Source organism: Plectropomus leopardus, chromosome 8, assembly GCF_008729295.1.
Source record: "Plectropomus leopardus isolate mb chromosome 8, YSFRI_Pleo_2.0, whole genome shotgun sequence".
NCBI classification, from domain to species: Eukaryota; Metazoa; Chordata; class Actinopteri; order Perciformes; family Serranidae; genus Plectropomus; species Plectropomus leopardus.
This window is the reverse complement of record NC_056470.1, coordinates 11,677,456-11,699,459: the sequence shown is the minus strand read 5'-3', so window position 1 is coordinate 11,699,459 and position 22,004 is coordinate 11,677,456. Positions and strand designations below refer to the sequence as shown.

The window sequence follows — 22,004 nt, the reverse complement described above, 5'->3', positions numbered from 1 at the left end:
TATGACATGGATCATTTTGGATGAGAGAGAGGTGTGTGGTGCGGGTGAGTAATGGAATAAGAGTGGATTAAAAATGGAAGGAAAAACAGATGAAAAGTGGATGAAAGAGAGAGATGGAAAGTAAAAAGTGGCATTCAGGAAGGGAGGAAAATAAGGAGAGGAAGAGGGGAGGGGGGAGATGATGAAATGAGGGAGGAGGGGGAGACAGCGGGGGGTGAGGGTTGATGAGGATCGAGGGTGATGAGGTAACACCCTGCGCTGTGTTTTGATTGGCCCGGCAGGGAAGATCGGGTAACAAGAACTCTGATAGGCATCCTGAGACGATGGAGAGAGAAGAAGCCTTGAATGTGTGGGTGTGCGTGTGAGAGAATAGGAAACTAAGATAAGAAAAAAAGAGAAACAAAAACAAAAGGCAAAGAAAGAAACAAAATCAGACTGTATGGTCACTAGATTTTCAGTTTTCTCTTTGGCACTCATCTCACCTCTCATGATCTCATGGTTTTATCACATGATCGAGTGTCTTAAGAATGCGAGCTGTAAAGTGACATCTCCAGTGAGGAGCAGGAACAGGTTGGCAGGAAATCCCAGGATTTACACTGTCACGATCTATCTGGCCTGTGGTATCTCTGCCTGGATAAATGCCTGTCAGTCTAAACAATGAAAACACTGTTATCTGGGTGTTGAATTAACACTTTCTAAATAGGTTAAAAAAGAAACATGAAAACGATTTTGTGTGATTGCAAAATTGCAAAAACACAAACCTTGGCACTTTATAACAATCTCTCACACAAGCACACACGCACACAGGGACAAACAAGTTAGGAGGTAATCAGCAGCGTGCAATTAAGTGAGAACAAAGGCATTGACTTTGGGGAATCGACTCAGAGTTTAGCTTTCGTGCCGAGGGAGCCTGATGACGGCCAACAAAACTTTCAGATATGTCAAAAATGAATCGCAAATGTCCGGAACTGGACCATGACCGATCCTCATTCAAAATTCACGAGGCTCAAAAATCAGGTCAGAAACATACACAAATTGTACAGTGTATGACCAGTTTGACATGCAATTTTAGGAACTTGAATGCAGCAACGTATGTAAAACCAGAACAGATGCAAAGGACAGCAATCATCAGTTTTTAATAACATTTCTGTTTGAGGTTGAACTTAGCGATTCAGTCACCAGTACTCTGTGCTGTGAGAGGCTGCAGCTGTGCTTTCCTTCATCTGCTGCTGTTCTCTTTACACCGGAGACAGAGCGAGAGAGATTGAGAGAGGAGGAAGGTTTATAAAAGTAATCCAACCTGATGTATCTAATACTGTCCAGGTGTCATACTCATTTTTCAAGCGCCATTATCATGTGTAAAGACATACCCTGAAGACATTAAATTGCACAGAAATAAATGGCAGTATGCGGTGTAAATACCCTACTTGTGTTTAGTTTTTTGATATCTTTCACTTATTAACTTATGAACACACTCACTATTCAGATGAAATAATATGAACAAAATTCTCCATAAGGATAAATTGTCACATTTACTGTAGTAATGATAAATCCAACAGTCAAGTTTATATAACAGTTTTGCTGCATTTTCCTCTTTTTCTATTCATACAATTCATATGAAAAACTAAAGGTCAGGAAGTTATCCATAATCTATGTAATTTGTCCTGCTTTGATACACATCTCATAAAGAACCACGCGAGGAGGGAAACTGAAGAGGATGACAGGGAATATGAGACCTGTGAGAGGAGGAGGAGGAGGAGGAGGAGTGAGAGGAGAAGTACCGTGAGATGACTTTTTGTCCATGCGGCAGATTCCAGAAATACTTGGCACACTGCAACAATATACAGCCGAGATCTAATGATACCCTGGGAAGCCTGTCAGTGGTGTAATGAGCCTAATGGGTCTTTATTTGTTTGTGAGCGGGGCGTGTTTGTGTGTCAGAGCTCATGAAAACAAAAGGTCAAAAAGCAATATTTAGAGAGACAGAGACTGACAGTGGGTTTTGTCAGCTGAGGTAAGGATAGGTGTGACTGAACCAGGGACTTATTAATTCATGACAGTCTGCGTGTCTGCGTGCGTGCGTGCGTGCGTGCGTGCGTGCGTGTGTGTGTGCATGTGTGTTAGTGTTTCTGGTATGCATTTTGTAGCACAGGGGGTCTAATAGGCTTCAGATGTGTCCCTTTCTCCCACTGAGCAACGATAACACTGATGCTATTGTTGTGTGTGTGTGCGTGCCTACATGCATGTGCGTGTGCGGCTTTACACAGCTTACACTCTGCCTGTGCCCAATTTGTACATTAGAGATGTAAGCATGAGATTTGGAAGTGAGCTATTTTCATTCTCTGCTCCGTTTTGTTCGTCTGTTTCTCCTCTTGAACCCACTTTCACTCTTGTCTCCGAACCTGTCAGAGCAAATCTTATCTTATTTAACCTTTATTTTGCATTTGCCCCCTTTTTTTCTTTTTCTTTCATTTCTCTTTTTTTTTTTTTTTTTACAAAATGCATTCATGCTGTAATGCAGTTTCATCACACTAGATCTTTCTTTTTTTTACATGCCATTGCGGTGATGAAAGGACCACGAAAGCCCTCAGATCAAACAAAAAAAATGCAAATAAGCAATTGAACTTTCAACACCAGCGGTGAATACTTTTGCCCAGTCCGAGTCGTCTGAGTCTCAGATTTGACAGACACCAGAGCATGCCTCAGCCTGACTAAGCGGAACATTGACAATGTAAACAAATCCCAGAATAAATTACTGCACACATATCTTTGAAGTGGCTGAGACTGCATGATGCGATAGCTGAGGTTTGACACGTACAGTGAAACCAGATGCTCTTCCGCGTGTCGCCTCGGTTTTGGCACGGCTGCTGTTTGTCAATGCAGCGTCGGCTGGATGCCTTTAGGGAAATGAGACACATTGGAGACAGATGTAGACGTCTCCCTATGGATGCTGTGAGGGAATTTGGGGATGTATAAGCCTGTAGGACACAAGACGGATAGAAAGGGAGACAAGAGAGAAAATTATAGCAGCGAAGGGAAGAGAGACAGGAAGACAGATGGAGAGACATAAGAGATGAAAGGGAGGACATATTTAGAAGTGACTTCAATAGAGGAAACTCAACACCAAACAGGAAGTTAAAGATGGATAGACAGAAGAGATGGGGAAAGAGGTTAAATGGAGAGACAGGAGAGATGTGAGGATAGATAGGAGAGAGAGAGGTTGGTGAGAGGTGAGACAGTGGTGTGGCTTCCATAGTGAGGCGATGAGCTGCTGGAGTGATAACAAGCTGCAGATGGAAGCTGTTAGCTCACCTTTCCCCTCTGTTTGTGTGTGTGCGACATGGATGTATAATATAGAGAAGTCGGTGTCCGTGTGTGTGTGTGTGTGTGGCTGTGGTATAAATGTGCTCCCATTTTAGTCGCTATTTGAAGATTTGTATATACATCCAAGTTATTTACAAGATAACAATGTAGAAAGAAAGACGGGAAAGAGACATCAAACAGTATTCTGAGCCTGTGTTTGTGAGTGTGTGTATTTACAGTACGGGGAAAAAAAATGACAAAGTTTAGTGTGCCAAAAATCAGATAATTACTCCATTTAAAGATGAAAGTTCAGGAAACCAGATCTTTGAAAATGTTGCCCAGAACATACCAAGTAACCAAACAACCTTTCAGACTACACAAGTCACCAAACAAATACTGAAAGACTTTTGATGATGCTATTGTGCGTGTTAAGCGGCCAATCATTGTTCAGAAACACAGGTCTTGGGTTGAAATACTAGTCATGTGCACTGTTTTTTCTTTTGCTCTGAGTGCCAAAGTTCATGCTTTTAAAAAAGCATAAATCTGTGCCCTTCAGTCACATCAAGCACCCTTCTGATGTGACTGATGAATGCCAACACTGACTGTACATGTGGCTTATAGCCATCCTATCAACAGCTATTATATGGATTGCCATGAAATTCTGTACACTTTCATAGTTTCCAGAGGATGAATCATGCTGATTTTGGTGGTCACCGGTCTTTTCTTCCCACACCACCACAAGTTTGACATATTTTATTTTAATAAGGTGTGAAATGCCAATTCTTATATGTATTACCATGAAATTTGACATTCATGTCCCCCACAGGATAAATTGTAACAGTCTTGGTGATCCTTTAACCATAATATTGACTGACTAAATACTTTTTTAAAAAACTGATGAAATTATCATTAATCTTAGCTGTCAAGAACATTGAGCCAGGTTAATATTGTGTTTACCTTTATAAATTCATTTTCTCATTTTTTTGGCATTGTGCCTTTAATATATAGTGACAGTGAACATTAAAGTATGATGTGCTGGATAGAGAAGGAGGAGCGTAAGTTGCAACAAATGTTCCTGCCAGAATTAAACCTGTTACGTGAAATGCATCTTAACCACTGTATCACCAGACATCCCAAAGTTTTTAAGTCACTCTGAAACAAACTTTGATAACCATAGCAAATCTACAAAAAAAAGTTGTTGGCGGGAGTCATATAGACTTTTATATTTACATCTATGCCCTCGTAACTTGACATTCTTCGGGAATCTTTGCTGTCAAAACAAAGAGGGGTGCCATAAACATAGATGTATTAGCTACAGTATCTGTTGAGGGTGTCAGCTCACAAACACATGGAAAACTGCACAATCTACCAATCACACATACTCAAATCCACACACAGTCTTCAGTCATCACTCACTCTCCAGCCGGAGGTCATCTCAGGGCTCAGAGCTACGTGGAAAAATTTGAACTTGTGGAGACAGACAGTCACCAGCTGATGGTGTGTGGAGCTGCTGCATGTTTTGCTGATAAATGTGTCATGAAAACACATATTACACCTTTCGGCTGCAATATCTGGGCCTCTACATGTCTGCTGGTATCAGTGTACGAAACTGTGCTGGTGGTTTGGATGTAGTGTTGCAACTCTATCAGCTTTTCGTCCAAAACATGTCAAAACATTTGGCAAAAAATTACCAATTTTCAAAAGTACAATGGACATATTTAAACTACACCGAGGAAATAAAACATTTGGTAGGAAGAGGCGTATCGTGCACTGGCACAGAACTCCATCATCTAATGTAAAACAGTTCGAAAGGTTATCTCCACTGTCTCCTCATCATATGTTTCCTGCTAACCTTGTCAGTCCTAATAAATCCATCATACATCGCTATGCTCTCTGTCTCTCTTGTGGCTTTCTCTGCCTTTCCCACTCATTATGTTCTGACTTTTACCAGCCGCTAAAAGCCACAATACCCTTCCCTTCCCTCTCCCTCTCCAACTTTATCTTCCACTCTCCAACTCCCTCTAACTCTCTCGCTCCCTACAGAATATTCCCTAATGTCTTCCCGCTCGTGTGTCTCCCAGTTATTCTGCCAGCAGCTTTAAAGTTTTACATCCAGTCTTTAAAAAAAAAAAAAAAAAGGTATTCCCCTAATCACTGTCTTCAGAGGATTTGGTGCAACAACGTTTAACAGGCTTCCATGTCGGTCGGCTGTTTTTGATTTTCATGCTGTAAAGGTTCTGTTAGGGAGTATATATAGAAGAAAAAACACGATAAAATGTTAAACTGTTGAAAGTGTTCTCCTATCACTGTAAAAGTTTCTTGTGCACTTGTAATGAGGAGGATCTCAGGAATGTGTGTGTGTGTGTGTGTGTGTGTGTGTGTGTGTGTGTGTGTGTGTGTGTGTGTGTGTGTGCAGCCTTACTGTAACGTATGCAGGTGTGTATGGAAGCTTAAGAAATGGAGAACTCTAACAAAAACAAATCATTTGTGTGTGTGCGCGTGTGTGTGTGTGTAAGTGTGTGTGTATGTACAAGGCCCCAGTGATGGACAAGGTGTCACTGGTACAGGAGGCCCCTGTGCTTCACTCAGTCAGTACCGTGGCTGAGTGGTGAGTGACTGAGCCTACTCTCTCACTTACTTTCTCACTGTGTGTGTGTATGTCTGTGTGTGTGTGTGTGTGTGTGTATGTCTGTGTGTGTATGTTGGACTGAGTGAAAAAAGAGAGAGAGGAATAACGAGTGCGACAGACGAGTGATGAGAGGTAGACTGAAAGCCGATTGAGCTGAAAGACTCCTCCAGCGAGTTTGGCATACCGAAGACATCCTCTCACACTTGAATTTCTCTCCTCATCTCGTTACCTTGCAAGAGAGACAGAGAGAGAGAGAGAGAGAGAGAGAGAGAGAGAGAGAGAGAGAGAGAGGTGATACAGAAGGAGAGTCATGAGGAAAAGGTAAGTTAGGGAGATGTAATACGTGTTTGTGTGAGAAAGTCTCTCAAGCTTTGGGAGTTTGACAGGCTTAGAACCAGAGAGCTTGCTGCTGTTTATGTACTTGTGGTGTGTGTGTGTGCGTGTGTGTGTGTGTGTGTGTGTGTGTGTTGTGTGTGTGTGTGTGTGTGTGTGTGTGTGTGTGTGTGTGTGTGAGACACCCCATGTATAGCTGAACTTGAATTCAACCCGCTCCCGACCACTCCTGCAGAGTTGTTGCATCAACCTTTTGACTTTGAAGCTGCTGCCAGATCAGAGAGGAGAGCCAGGTGCAAGCTGGTGTGTGCAGACGGACTCCTGCTCTCCCACTGATACATGTTAACTTATATGGAAGTGTGTACCATGAGTGAGTGCTCTCATAAAGTCATGCACCTCAGATAGCTTTTCAGTAGTAGAGTTTTTCAAATTGTTTGGGGTCACTGGATTCAAATACAGTTCAATCAGGAGACAAAGGCGAATGAAGTAAAGATGATTGCTTAATACAGTTACACATGTGCAGATTATCAGATGATACATGATGATTAACACAGAAAGGCTTTGGCTCTGAGACTCTGCAGGGAGATTTTGAATTTAATGGACGTCTACCCTGAGTAGCAGCAAGATAAATTCCCTGAGGTCCAGACACTGGTGGTGGTGATGGCTGCTGACTCTGCTGAGACTGATAGGTTGATGAGGTTGATGAATCTGTGAAGCTGAGGCATTGATGTGGAGGTGGAGCACAGCTAATAAAGGTAGTAAAGGCAAAAAGCAGCAAGATGATAGGCTAAGAATGAAGGTGTGTCAATGTGCTGTTGGTTAATTCTGATAAGTTGATACAACAGCTAATATTTCAATTGACAACGCCGGACAATGACAGCAAGAAATTGCGATTTAGCATGCACGAGAGTATTGAATGGCAGATGGTATGAGAAATAAATTACAGGCCAAAGCATGCAGAGTATAGTCTTCCCAACACAATCTTATCCCAACGGATCAAATACTGCCGCTTTGACCTACATGTCAAAATATGATGTGCGAGAAGCACATCATATTTTTACATCAGCATGCATCAGTTTTAGATGTTCAGGGACAGCTTGTTATTTTTTGCTTATTACACGCATTGCCACTTTTTTTTTAAGTACACTTACCTTTTCAAAGAAAAATTACAGTTTCTGCTGGTCAAATACACAGTCATTTACAAACAAACTTTCAACATGGGTAAAACATGGTAAAACACACCCCTTTTGATGTTAAATTGCTAATAACATGATGGTGTAGCCTAAAATAAGTAACATAATGTAACGTCATGTGATACGCCATGTGACTTATGTCTCTAGCGAAGCTTGCTACCCATACTAGCACACTACGTTGATATTAAAATAACTGGAAAGATAAAAAGGAACAGCAGGCCCCTTGGTTAAAGTCCGATGTTTGTTAGACCCATCCAACAATATAAAGATTTTCTTTGTCTTTATTCTATGGTTGTTGCTGCTGGATCTGAAACAGCCACAGCCCGGTGTGTATCATTCTGCCACAATGGGTCACTCTCTCTTGGGTTCTGGGCGTATCATACTGTTGCAAAGGGTGCCTCCATGCATTGATATCTGATGCTGAGGTCCACTGATGAAATGGCCGTATTTGACGTGTTGGGTGTAAGAACAGGCTTTCTCCGCCTGAATCATTGTGAGAGCTTTATTAGTTAGTGTGATATGACATTACAGCTTTGAGGATGAATTACTGCCTGGTTTTTGCTGCATTCCATCACAGATTAATAAAGATTCATATATCCTGTTCTGGTTTATACTGTAGATCTTTTCTTGGAACATCCCTTAATTCAAATGAAGTGTTGACAGCAGCAACAGGAAAGGTTTGACAAAAGGCGATGTTCCAACATGTGGATTCTCAGTGGAGACGTGTTTTTTTTATGGTATTCACTTTAACATATCACTTTCAGTACAGTAAGTGTGAACAGAATGCCGCCTGATTAATGTATAGGCAGGGACAGCTCAAGGGAGCCAATTTTAAGGTGTTGAGAAGATGGATCTTCCCATCATTTTTAAAACCTTCTTAAAATAATACATTCATCAGCAGTCTCCTCATGTTTTTTCAATGTTTATTCATGGGCAAACAAATTGATGTCTCGCAAAATGCTTTACATACAGCATGTCAGGCAGCAGAATTCCATATCAAATAACATTAAATGATTTAAACTGATGTAAATGTATCTGTTGGTTGGCAACGGGGGCGAGAGTCCCTTATGCTGACAACAGTCATTAAGGCTTCAGTGTCAAAAAAGTTTTACAATCCATCAGTAATGCGTCCTGTGAGAGAACAGAAGACACTCTTCTTCTTCATCGCTATCATAACTTGTTTAACTCACCATTGTTCTCTCTGTTTGAGCTCCAGCTTGAATTTTATGCTTCAGTCCTCAAAGGGAATTTCTTAAATTTGCTGTAAAATAATGTAAAGAGATATGTTTCTGTCGTACCAATCATCCTGTTCTCCTCTCTCTCTCTTTGCAGACCTGCTGTCCACCAACAGGTCGTCTATCTTCAGCGGTCATCACAGCCAGCTCTCTCTTACCACCGTCTTTCTGGATGAGTACCGTGACCGCCTCTTCCTGGGAGGGAAAGACATCCTGTACTCTCTCATGCTGGGACCTGCCAGCAGCGAGTCCAAAGAGGTGAGGCTTTAGGAGACAGTAAATAATATCAGTTAGTTATTGAAGTATTTTAATGTATTCAACTCTGGTGATTGATGTTTTGTAAAAAGTTAGTTACTGTACGGTCTACATTCATCATTCCAGTTTGATTTAAGTCGCTGTGACTCTGCAAGTGGTTTCAATCTGCAGTAGATAATATATGACTTGAAGAGATAGGCGTACAATATTGTGTTTTTCCAGATTTCCTCTGCAGAACATCTGTTAAAGCACTCTGAACTCATAAATCAACCATATACGTGGTGACTCAAACACCGATTTTATTTTATATCACTGCTATTGCATCATCGCTGAAACGTAAACAGAAAACAGTGCTGCAAATATTAAAGAAAGCTTAAAGAAAGTTCACTTTTTAGCAAAAAATGATAAAAATAATGCGTCAGCCACCTGTTTTCTGAGGTAAATTTGTATACATGCAGAAATTTTGATAAAAGCAGTAAGTTCAGATATGCAACTCTTTTCTCCTGATCTATGACAGGGTTGTTCTAAACGAGTCAAATTTGATCTCCTTCCTTTGCCAAAACATTTCTTCAACCTCAACACCTGTAAAAGTGCAGTCAGTCATGAATCAAAGCTTGTTATTCCACCAACGTCACCTTTAATCTGTAGCCTATGTTTAATTTGTCACAAAGGCTTGTCAAACACAGCGGTTCTGCTGCAAGAGTTACAGTTTCTTGGCTCACCAGAAAGACATGAAAGATGAATTATGATCCAGAAGTCAGATCTGTTGAGTGAGCCGCAGATTTCCACTGTCATCAACACAAAATCCTGCTTGGTCTCATGCACCCTCCAATTTCTGAAGGCAGATGTCTGACTGATGCTGATGCTGCATGACATTCCTTGCACTTTCCCATGAATAGTGCGGTGTTTTATTTATTTTTTTGGTTCATGGGCTGTGAATAAGTGGGCACTTCATTTTTTGCAAGAAACTCAGTTGAGTTGCATTTTTTACAAGCATGCGGCATTTTCGCCATCCCAATCTCGTGAGGGCGATATCTCAAGAACGCCTTAAAGAAATATCCTCAAATTCGGCACAAACATCCACTTGGACTTAAGGATCAACTGAATGGAATCTGGTGGTCAAAGGTCAAGGTCTCTGTGACCTTGCATTTGTCTGTTTCTCATGAACGCCATTCTCAAGTACACCCGAAGGGAATTTCTTCAAATTTGGCACAAAGGAACTGTCTTGAATTTGACAGTTGGAGGTCAAAGGTCAAGGTCATGGTGACCACACAAATCATGTTTTTGACCATAACTCAAGAATTCATTCATTCATTATGACTCATTTTCACACAAATGTCAAGTAGAATAAAATGAGAAAGTGATGGAATTTTACATCCGAAAGGATAAAAAAGTGCAACTTAACTGGTGTACTGAGGCATACGACTGCAAGATGGCAATTTTGGTTTGTAGGCTATTTGTTATAACATGTACATTGTCAATATGATCTGTTTACAAAGTGATGCAGTTTAAACTTTTTCTAAGTAGATTTAGTAAACCAAACTAGATTTCTCCTCAGGACAGCTAGTTCAACTTCTTCCAGTGTGAAGTAATTGGTACATGCAAAGCTAGTCTTTCAAGGTAGCTTCCTCAAAACTGATTATTACCAATTTAATTACACCTACAAATATTGGATCTTGTATTTCTAACTAAACTTACTAACTCATTTCAAGAATGACAGAGTTTATGTCACTGTGGTGCAGTGCTTTGGCAGTGTAGACCAGATTCAGCATGTTAACAATTATGGAAAAACGTGTATCTCATCTGTCATGTATATATTCAGTGGAACAGAGGACACAGATAGAAGTTTAGCTGTGATTTGTGGAGTTGTGGAATTATTATACCTGTGAGTTACAGCTTATGAGTTTTCAGCGTTTTTATTGGAAGGCTTCGACAAAAGAGGAAATGAGCTGATCTAAATTAAAATAGGATTTCATTTCATCTGTAGGAGCATAGTTCGGGGAAAATATGCAGCATATATGAATTCATATTTCAGTCTCCAGTAGGGCGCCCAGTATCTCCACTCTGTTTCATCAAACTGGTTTCTAGTCGGCACAGAACAAAGATAACTCTCTCTAAAACAAAATACAGTGCTGTGCTTCAGCACTCAACCTGAGACCAGCACTGTGTGTCCACGTGTGTGTGTGTGCTTTTAAGTGTGTCTATCTGTGCTCATACATGGGTCAAAGAGAGTGGGATGACACAGAGTGAATGGGTGAACAGGGAATTTATGTAAACAGAGAACCAGATGTCGCCCACCTTATCCACCCTTTAATTCCTCTCCTTACCTCCTCTCACTGCTCTCTGTCTTGGCGGATGATCAAGCAAGAAGCTTGCTGATATTCTAGTTTGCTGCAAGACATTTGAGCCTTAATGCCCGTGCATCTATCAGAGCCAGCCATTGTGAAATCTATCTGCGATGCCAGGTCAATGAAACAAAGGTTTATAAGATGACACATCTGCCAAATACTAAACCATAAACCAGCACTGAGAGAAGGAGAGAAGAAAACAAACAAAAAATGAAATGAATATTCGCTGTGTTTGCCCTCTCTAGAGAAAATACCACTCAAACAACACATGTTGATATTATTGATATTCAAGGAATGGTGTGAAGGATTTAGTGGAATAGGAGTGAAGACTGCAGATTGCAACCAGCAGAAACTTCTCCCAGGTGTAAACTGTAAGGTCCTGATTCCTTCAGTGTTCATTGTTCAGGAGGTTTTCACCAAGAGCTAAATTATCCACAGAAGTTTCCCCCTCTCTAAAACAAAAGGGCCAGATGATTAAACTAGTAAAAACACTAAATGAAGCAGTTTGTAAACTTTGTAAAAAAAAAAAAACATTCAGAGTTTTCACAACCAGAATGAAGTTGCACAATACTGTACAGTCTATTAAACTAGCTTGTATTTCTCCAGCCCAAACTTTGCCTACAAAAGCTTGTAATATCTCTTTGGCATAAAAAACCTAATTTGCCACCCTCTCCACTGTAACTCTGACCAACAGTGTGGTCAAATTGGAAATGGGAGTAAGGTTTAATTCCATACATGAGGCTTTGGTTGAAAGCAAGTCAGATGGCATTAGAGTAGTGCATGAGTGTGTTTTCTCTGGATCCAGTTCATACTGAATAAAAGCTTGGAAGTGAAACAGTTTACTTAATGATAATTACCCAGGAAAAACTAAAACAAATAGTGATTCAGTTCATGTAAATGTTTTATGTGATGGAATAAATATTCCACTGTCTCCTTCCTTAAAACATGAGTAGGTTGGTATTTGATATATCATCTTTGATTATTGTATATAAAATGTTTTTATGTATGTCTTTTTTGTGGTGTGGAAATGTGGTTGCCACCTGTCAGATATGTTTCAGCACGTTCAGACAGCTGCTTTATTTTACTCAGTTTACTTCACGTCGTGTATCTTGTATTGCTGTGTTTCCTGGCTTCTGGCCCAGTTTACTTAGTGTATCTTAATTTTGGAATAATCCCTTTGGCCTTGAAAGAATACAATGTAAAAAGTGCCCTGTTGATAAAAGCAGAGTTTGTGTTGAAATGTTAACCTTCTCCCCAGGGACTATTTTTTTAGTTAGTTGTAGGATTGCAGAGTGCAAAGGTTCTTACAATATTTCAATCCAATATTAAAATCAGGCAACTTAAGCTTTGTTGCATCCGGATTCAGTCAAAAATAAACTAATTACAACGCATGATTCCATCTGTCTGCCTGTGCCAAATTTCGCTTTGGCTCAGCAACACTGAGCTGACAAAAAAGACAGATGGTTTTGTGCAAAACTGAGTAAATGGAAATGCATCTGCTTACATCAGCATGCTGCAGCATGATGTTGCTACATACAGAAGCTTGTCCCAACAGAGTTACAAGTTGAGTGCACATAGACAAAATTGTGACATGTATAGCCATGGGGAATATGGAAATCATAGCAAAAATATAAGTGGAATAATGCATTTATTTAATATATCTTAAACAAGATGAGTTTATTACATTTTCAGGGGTTATATAGTCTGTTTCCTCTGCTGGTTTAATCTAAAGTGTAAAATATACTGTAGGGTTTTGATCTCTTACAGGTTGTTTAGCAGCAGGCACATGAACAAAGATGACTTTTGATGGTTTTTATATTTTTGTGATTTTTGCTGACTTTTTAAATAATTTGCCTGAAGCTACTGACATTTTTGGTCCTGTTTAGTGCCAGAGGCAGTTAAAGGTTATGACCCGCAGTTAAAAGGACAGCCTGTGTTTGTTACTGTCCTGCTTGGCTCACTTGTTTCCAGCTCTGAAGTTAAACTTAACACTCCCTCACGTTCAAAGATCAAAGACATAACAAATGTGAATTATGTCTGAGGGTGGATTAGAAATTAAAGAGCACTTTGAAGAGGTAGAGTCAAATTCATGAAGTGTCAAGAAACAGTTAAACAGAGGAAGGAACGTGTGGCTGGTGGAGGTCGGCCACATTTCCTAAAGCGTGCGGAGCGAGACGCTTAGACGATGGATGGAATATTGCAGTACACTGACTCAGACCATAGCCAGCCAGGTTTTAGGCAGGGCCTGATTTCATAGTATATCAATGTTAGTCAGGCATGCTATCAGACTGCTTTGGGTCAGACTGTGTGAGAGCCAGGCCTTTCTACAGTCATGCATTCATATCAGTCCAGCATGATGTCTGGTCCAGGGATCCAAACCATTTCAGGCCAAGTTTTAGTATAGGCATAATTTATTTATTCATTTTAGTCAGGCATGAAAACTGTTTCTAATGGATTCCCATATTTTCAGTCAGATGGTGTGAAGATGGAGCTGTCTGTCAAAATCAAGTTTGCAGTAATATCTTTTTTTATATACATTTTTTACACACAGAAAAAAAACATTTTGAGAATGTACAGACATGACATGGTAAATATAAGTTTTCAGGCAGTTGCCGCCTAATTTAGCTTAGCACAAAAACTAGAATGGGTGGGGAACCAGCCTGGCTCTTTCCAGTGGTAACAAAATCAGTCTCTTGGCACCTCTAAAGCTCACCGACACATTTAAACATAAACCAAAGTGTGAAAACAACAATTCATTTGTTGAGTTATTTCTTGGCCAGGCCAGGAGGTAACTAGGCTCAGAAAGGAAATGTCCGGTACATAACGTCCCATACAACAATTGTCATTTTGACAGTTCTGCATACAATAAACTCAGTTAGTAACTTCATATTTAATGAAAAATTGTACCCAAGGCTATAAAAGTATCTCACAAACATTCCTTATATAGAGTAAAATTTCTACCAGCCAAGCTGAATACAATTTGCCGTGGTAATACTGTTTACATTAAGGTGAATCAAATCATATTGTCGTATAAAATTATCACACAATCAAATCAAAGTCCAAGTTGAACAAAATGTGTTGACTTTACCAAAAGAAAACATTTATTGCAAATATAAACTATGTATATGATGATTAATCATAGATCTATTATTGTGCCTGAAGCATCAAGGTTGGCGTTACGTTTCATAGAAAACACATAAAACTGGCATTCACAAATCTTGTGTGCAACTGGACATATATTTGTAAAAAAAAAAAAAAAAAAGATTGATCCCACATAAGTCTGTAGACTACAAATATTTGTACTCACTTCACTCTCTAATTAGAAAAAACACATTCACACATTCTTAATCCACACAGAACTTGTTTGAGAAGAAGAGAATTTAAAATTTTTGGTGAGCCAGGTTTCCGTCATCTTGATTTACACTGAGTCCACTGGACTGCCCGTGATAAACTGAAATATATAATAGAGGAGACAAAATATGTTTCAAACTTTACTGCCAAAATGAAATTCAGGGCAAAAAAGGATAAAGCCTCACCTATCTTTTTCTCTTGCTTTATCACTTTCCATTCACACACACTTCTAAGAATCCTATAGCTTCCACAGTGGCCCCTTGACACACAAGCACATGCTCTCAGTCTACATACTCACTGAACATAATCAGGCATAGAAATGCAAGTCAGGAGCGTTTGTTTTCCTCTCTGGTTTCTTTTCTCCCTGTTCGCCAAAACAAAGTCAATTTCCAGACAAAGACTTATTGTCTGAAAGAAAACCTCTGTTAGTCTGCAAGAAACTACAGTATCACACATGGCTTTGTCTCAATACTGGGACAGATTCAGGCTTTCCTCTTCGGTGGCAATTCAATTTCATTTTTCATTTGCTGAAAGCAGTGTGAAAACTAGTCCCATTGTTTCAGGTCCAAATTCTATTTCATGCGTATCTGAGATTCACCTCATCTTGTTGAATTGGAAGAATGAGACGAAGACCCTGGGACTTTCATAATCAGGAAATCTTGGATCTATACTGTGAGAACTTGAGTTGAAAATTGAATAGCGTTTTATTTATTTATCCTTTTTTTTAAGCTCCAGATGGTCTTGTTAGGATACTATGAAGGGTTGGCTGAGCAAAGATTTCCTGCTTCTTTCTAGCCAATGGTCTACTTTTATTTCTAGGCACAGAACAGAAGATTGACACTGAAGGGGACTGAGGCTCTGGAGTCAACACTTGTAAAATTACATCTGCAGTATAGCCAGTTTAAAGTCTATCATAGTATCACAAAGACTCCCAATGTTTCTATTTCCTATTATTGTAGCTAAGTACATATCGTCTGTAGTAAGCAAGTCAAGTGTTTCCTAATGTTTCAACGAGAAATACTTCAACAGCATATAATTGGGTATAAAAGCATGTTTGTTTTTTAATTAGGTACATCAGTCTTAATCAAAAGGTCTAACTCTGATTGTGAAAGGAAAGTTGCAGATTTTCAACCAGCTCTGTGTCATCACAGTGTGTGCAGATCAGGAGTGTTTGGTTTCTCGCTGTGCCGCGAGTGCCCAGAGCTCCCCGCCCATTTGCCATCAAAAGTCCACCGGGTGACTGGACTGGCAAATGAGAGAGGAGCTCTGGTGCTTATGACACGAGGGGAATCATTTGTCAATCAATTATTCATTTGCACACACTACACTGACACAGAGCAGGTTGAAAATCAGCAAAGTTTTCCTCCAAGTAGTATGAAAGTAGAGGAGAGGGACATTCACATATCTCAGCAGCAAAATCATGTAACTTGTTCTGTAAATAATGGCAGTATTTGATGTAGTGGGAAAAAAAATCAATTACTGAAATTGGTCTTAGCTGCCATTCTCCAAATGAATTTGTTTAATTTCTTGATAATTACCGTGACTTAACCCAACAAATAGAGGAGAAAGGAATTGTATGAATGGTATTCAGAACATTAAAAAAAAGAGTCACAAAAATGTGCTGTTATTTTGGATAAGCCACATAAGATATTTTATAGGGCCTATTTATTAAACAGAAAGTAGTTGCAACTAAAAAGGGTCACTGTGAACACAATGTGCTTTCCGTGGTAACCTGGACATTGTTTCTGAAAAGACACACTGCTGTTGATATTTATTAGTATTATTTTTATGGCTGAATTTCTTTTCATCACTGTTGTATTGTTGAAGTGAATGCAGAAATATTAGAGACAAAGTATCTCAAAACCTAGACTTAGAAAATGAAAATTATCCTCTTGGCTAATACTGAAATGATAAGTGTGTCTGTCATGTTTCAGTCAAGGTTTCAGCTTTACAAGCCAAGACTTAGCTCACACAGTCTTTGGCGCTTCATTTCAAAGCCTTTGTTTCATCAAATGTAGAGCATATGCTCTGCTCGATTTGCCTCTAATTGCTATAGAGCTCGATTTGCAGTGAAAACAATTCAAAATGTATCAATACATGCGCTGATTAGTATGTTTTGATTGCATTAACAGAGTCACATAGAGCATGAGTGGGTTCAACACAGCAATTACATTTTGCAATATTGCAGAATAAGATCGTTGTTTGCATGACTTCCAAGTTATGGGATCATTAATCAGCACTCGTTTTTCTCTTCCTTCACAGATCTACTGGCCCCCGTTACCTGGCAACAGAGAGGACTGCATTCAAACGGGGAAGGATCCGCAGGTAAGCGATTGACTTTTAATTCCTGCCTGGTTTAAGACATTTCCATTAAAATATATGTGCCTGAATGCACCCAGAGACAACCTCATACCCTTTCTTTCACTGTCCCGCTCCACCTGCCCTCTTGTTGTCCTCAAGTTTCCATTCTCCAGAGATCACAGACACCAGCCTACAAAGCTGCCTTTTATTCCCTGAAAGCCTCAGAGTAAACGCTATATACAGTAGAGGCCAGTTTTCAGACAGTCTTTGCAAGATTGTCTGTTGCTTTGCTTCTGTAGCTGTCAAAACCTGTTTCCTTCCTGTCCTTTGTAACTAACTCAGCTGCCAATGTCCTGTCTGTTTGTTGATTGTTGAGTGTGTTTGCCCATAGCCTGACTACCTGCCTGTTTTGGCAGAGTTTTATTCTACCAGCTGAGCCTCAGTGTCTCCATTTGGATTCTCATCGCTGTTTCATGTAATTTGAACTCTGACAGTACAATGTGGTCCAAAATGGACCCAACAGATGCTGCTTTTCCCATAAATGAGGTGACTGTGTTGACCTATGCTGTTGAGCGGCGCAATGGTACGCTTTTTGCCAAAATGCCTGGAGTTAAGAGCAGAGAAGCAGCTCACAGCATGACACTTGTGTCCTCTAAATTCTGGCTTGTTGAGTTGTTGTATGGGCTTTCAGAGATTTTGGCCCATGTTGCAATGTCAGTCTCTGCTCTGCTTTCTGTGGTTCTCTTGTATTTTCCAATTCCTGCCCAAGACATTTTAACGAGTTTGAGACCCAGGATACAAAATATTAATGAATTTGAGGCACTACAAGGGCCATTTTTTAAAGAGCAGTCCCCAAATGGCACGTTGTTTTGGGAAGTGCAGAATGTGCCTCTAGCAGTGTAACAAAGTATGTGTACTGCAAATGGCATAGCCTACTTAAGACAGTTTAGTACATTGCTTCCCTCAAATCCCTGAAAAATTACAATAAATATAAATAATAAAGTATTAATGATGAATAAAATCTGAATAAGGTCAATCATTCTCAATAGACTTTTACTGTCTTTGTAAAGGAGGAAAATTGAGGCAGTAGTTCATCTCTTAATGAGCACTCAAAATGCAGAGGAAGTAAGGAGGACATGAAATCATGGAAAATAAAAGGAAATTGGGAGGCAAGTGTAAAGAATAACATGCAGGACAAGGGAGGATAAGAGAGAAGAGAACAACACAAAGGGAGGACAGTGCCCATGTAATTACGACCATGTTTACAACAAGAGAAAGAGAGGGAGATTCCAAAGCAACCACGTTAATATTGTAGAGAAACAAACCAGTTCAGAGTTAAGTTTCAGCCTCACACAGTGCATACTGTTATGAATGGAACCCAGAGTCCAGGAATGTGTCAGCACCTCCACTCACAAGCTGACTCAACTTTCTGTTTGTTATCTTGGAGGAGGTTAAAATGTGTTGTATAATGTACTTCACAGTAAATGAAGGGGAAGAGAGAACGAGACAAAGATAATGATAGCTATAAGAACAGCATGAAAAAAAGACCTGACAGAGTAGAGGTAGTACAACCATCGACAAGACTCTCTATTCCTCAGCACCAGTGATAGTCATGGCCAAAGGCATCATGTTTTTTGGGTTGTCCATCTGTCCATCCAATACTGTAAATTTGATATTTCACAAACACTGAGGGGATTTCTTTTTTTTTTGTGATCAAACTTTTACTTCTCTGTAAATGATAAAAGTATAATAGTATACCGCCACATCTCATCGACATTTGCCATATGTTTTCTAAATTTTTCGGGTATTGATACTCCAGAAGGAAAGTTAACCTTATGTTTTTTGTACGTGAGGGTATTTCTTCTAGTTTTGAGCAAACGTCCCCTTGCATTCAAGGATGAGCTGAGTTGATTTTGTGGGTCATAGGTCAAAGGTCAAGGTCATTGTGATCTCGTCTCTTTTGTCAGTGCAGTATCTCAAGAATGCCTTGGTGGATCTTTTTTCAAATTCAGTACAAAGCCTCCCTCAGGTTAAAAGATGAACTGATTAGATTTAGGTGGTCAAAGGTCACAGGTCAAGGTCACTGTGATCTTACACTGTCTCATTCTTGTAAATGTGATATCTCAAGAACACCTTGAATTTCTTCAGATTTGGCACAAATATCTACTTTAAGTCAAGGATGAACAGATTAGAGTTTAGTGGTTAAAAGTCAACGGTCAAGGTCACGTGACCTCACAAAAAATGTTTTTAGTCATAATTCAGGAAGTCATATGATAATTATGACAAAATGTAACATAAATGTCTAAAATGATACAATTATGAAGTGATGACATATTATCTATGATGACAAACACCAACTGTGACATCATAATGTTCTACACTTCTCTGGCCATTATTCAATGTCGTACCTCAATAACAGAAGTGGGTCAGATACTGAATTGGTGACACCAATCTTGGGTGCCCACGTTGAAACTCTGATTGTGTAGATCTTCTGTCCTACTGGAGGAAGATGTGTATTAAGCATCCATATTTGATATGGACGCACACAGTGTGGCTCTAGGGTTAAAAATTCCAAACTGTAGGTTGATTCACCGCTTTGGTCTAGACTGAAATATCTCAACATTTATACTTGCTGGCCGATGGGTTGCCTTTGCACAGATGTTTATGGTCCCCAGAGGTTGACACCTCTCAACTTTAGTGATCTCCTGAATTTGGATCCAGTATGTTGACATTCGGTGTCATTAGTGAAATGTCTCAAAAACTGTTCCTCTCAGGATGATTTGCAATAACTTTTGTGATCTCTGAACTTTTCATCCAGAACCACCAACATTCATTTTTCCAATATTTCGTTTCATAACTAAATACCTTTGAAACTAATGGTAGGCCTATTTCCATAAGCCTCAGCTTTACTTTGTTAAAAATGCTAGTTAGCAAATGTAAACATGCTTACTATGCTACATTACTACAGTGAACAGCAAAAACTACACCTGGTAAACATAAGCATGTCAGCACTGTTGTTGTGAGCAAATTAGCACGCTGACATTTCGCTTAAAGCACCTCTGTGTCGTTGTACAGTCTATTGACTGTCTAATAAAGATGGAAGACATGACAGATCCCTGAAAGTGAAGCCAAAACATCCCCTGGTTGTCCCCTGGTGTCTGGCTGCAGTATAGGTCATAAACTTTGCCCCTACATTAGTTAGCAGATGGGTCATGGGCCAAGGGTCATAAGTTTGGTTTTAATTAGTTATGTGATGCTACTATAAAAAGGGGGTTTGACATCATAATTGACAGCTGTGTGTGCCAGCTGGTGTGCTCATGATCAGTGGCGCTGCTCGAGATTGGTTGAACAGGTGTATATGCGAGACCTGGATACCGCAGGGATCGCTACTCCACAGACTGAAGCTACAGATGACATCTACAGCACAAGATGACAGTGGTGCCATTTTTATATACAGGCCTTCGTACATCCTTAAAGAGCTTCTAACATTGCTGTGGATTAGTAGTCTTGTTAAGATGAAAACATAACCAAAGAAAGCAATAAAGATGAAACAGAAAATAAGAAGGAAGAATAAATAGTGAAGAGGAGGGAAGGCTGAAAGGAAGGGCAGAATGAATGAAAGAGGGAAGAAAGATTTTGCAACGAAGTCTCTTTGATGTACTGAGACATCGTTAAATTTGGTCCCAGTTGTTGAAGAAGCTCCCTGTGGCTTTAGTGGTGCTTAGAATACATAAACTGGCGCTAATTACTGATTTACACACATACATGACATACACACACACACACACAAAATGCAGACACTGTCGTAAGAGTTGTAAAGGTCTTGTGACTTTTTGCGCCTTTGTGTGCTTATGGAAAAAAGTCTGACAGCTACCGGCATCTGAAACAACTTAGAAGGGGTGTGTGTGTGTGTGTGTGTGTGTGTGTGTGGGACTACAGGTATATGTTCCCTGTGTTTGAAGTGGCAGGTGTGTCCTGGGTGTCTTATATCATTTTTATTAAGTGTTTCCTCTGCTCGGCGCTCACATGGCTCCAGGTGTGTGTGTGTGTGTGTGTGTGTGTGTGTGTGTGTGTGTGTGTGTGTGTGTGTGTGTGTGTGTGCGTGCATGCATGCATGCATGCATGCTTGCATGTGTGTGTGCACGCTACTGTACTGTCTGTAGTGCAGAGTCACAATGCATTATTTGACAGGTCCTAAAACAGGATGTGTGTAACTCTACCTTACTTGTACCAAAGGAGTCATAAAGAGTGTGCGTGTGTGTATGTGTGTGTGTGTGTGTGTATGTGCATGTATGTGAAATTGTGAAAGTAACAGATATAGATGTTTCTCTGCTTATGTTAAACTACACAGGCATCTTTCTGCATTCCTTCACGTCTCTCTATGTTTCAGTTTTTTGGTGTCAAATTAGATGGATGACTGCTGTATCCCGTGGCATCTACAAAGCAAAACACACAAACACACACACACACACACACACACACACACACACACACACATATGTTCCATCTCATATGTTTGCTGTCTGCATCTGTTAAACAGAACAGAGTTTGACAAAAAGTGGTAGAGGTTGAAAGGTTAAAGGTCCTTACATTGTTTTTTTGGACTTTTGAGTGTGAGTGTGTGTGTTTGGTGAAAGGCAGAAAAGACATATGAGACAGAGACAAAAAGAAAAAAGAAGAGACCTCTGAGCAATCCTTTATCAAGCTGCATGACCGTCCTCTATATGTGCACATTAAATGTGACACAAAAATAGGTAAAGCAGTCCTTTTTATCTTTATAATGAAAGCCTCTCTCCAGAGCCTTCGACTGACAAGTGTGTACCACCTTAAACATGTTTTTACTGATAGCGTTTCCTCCCAGAGTCACAACCTCAGGACCTTCAAGATCATTAATTACAGCTCAGACAAATAAATAACAGGCTGGGGGGAGGCACTCTGACTTCAGCCAAGCATGCAGTGTCTTGCTTTGTCTGTTAACACATTTTTCTGCTTCATCTATCTGCATCTTCTGTTTACAATTGGATTGATGATCTAATCAGCTTCTTACTTCCTTCAT

General features: G+C 39.9%; 1 protein-coding gene across 2 annotated transcripts in view; it reads left to right on the top strand.

Annotated features, from left to right (window-relative positions):
* Positions 1-22,004, top strand: part of sema3bl (sema domain, immunoglobulin domain (Ig), short basic domain, secreted, (semaphorin) 3bl) — a 75,174-nt gene that overhangs the window by 12,576 nt on the left and 40,594 nt on the right. For both annotated transcript variants that reach the window (XM_042491430.1, XM_042491429.1), the window contains exons 2-3: positions 8,791-8,951; positions 16,910-16,972. In XM_042491430.1, coding sequence (XP_042347364.1) covers positions 8,791-8,951; positions 16,910-16,972 — 224 coding nt within the window. The remainder of the gene's footprint in view (positions 1-8,790; positions 8,952-16,909; positions 16,973-22,004) is intronic.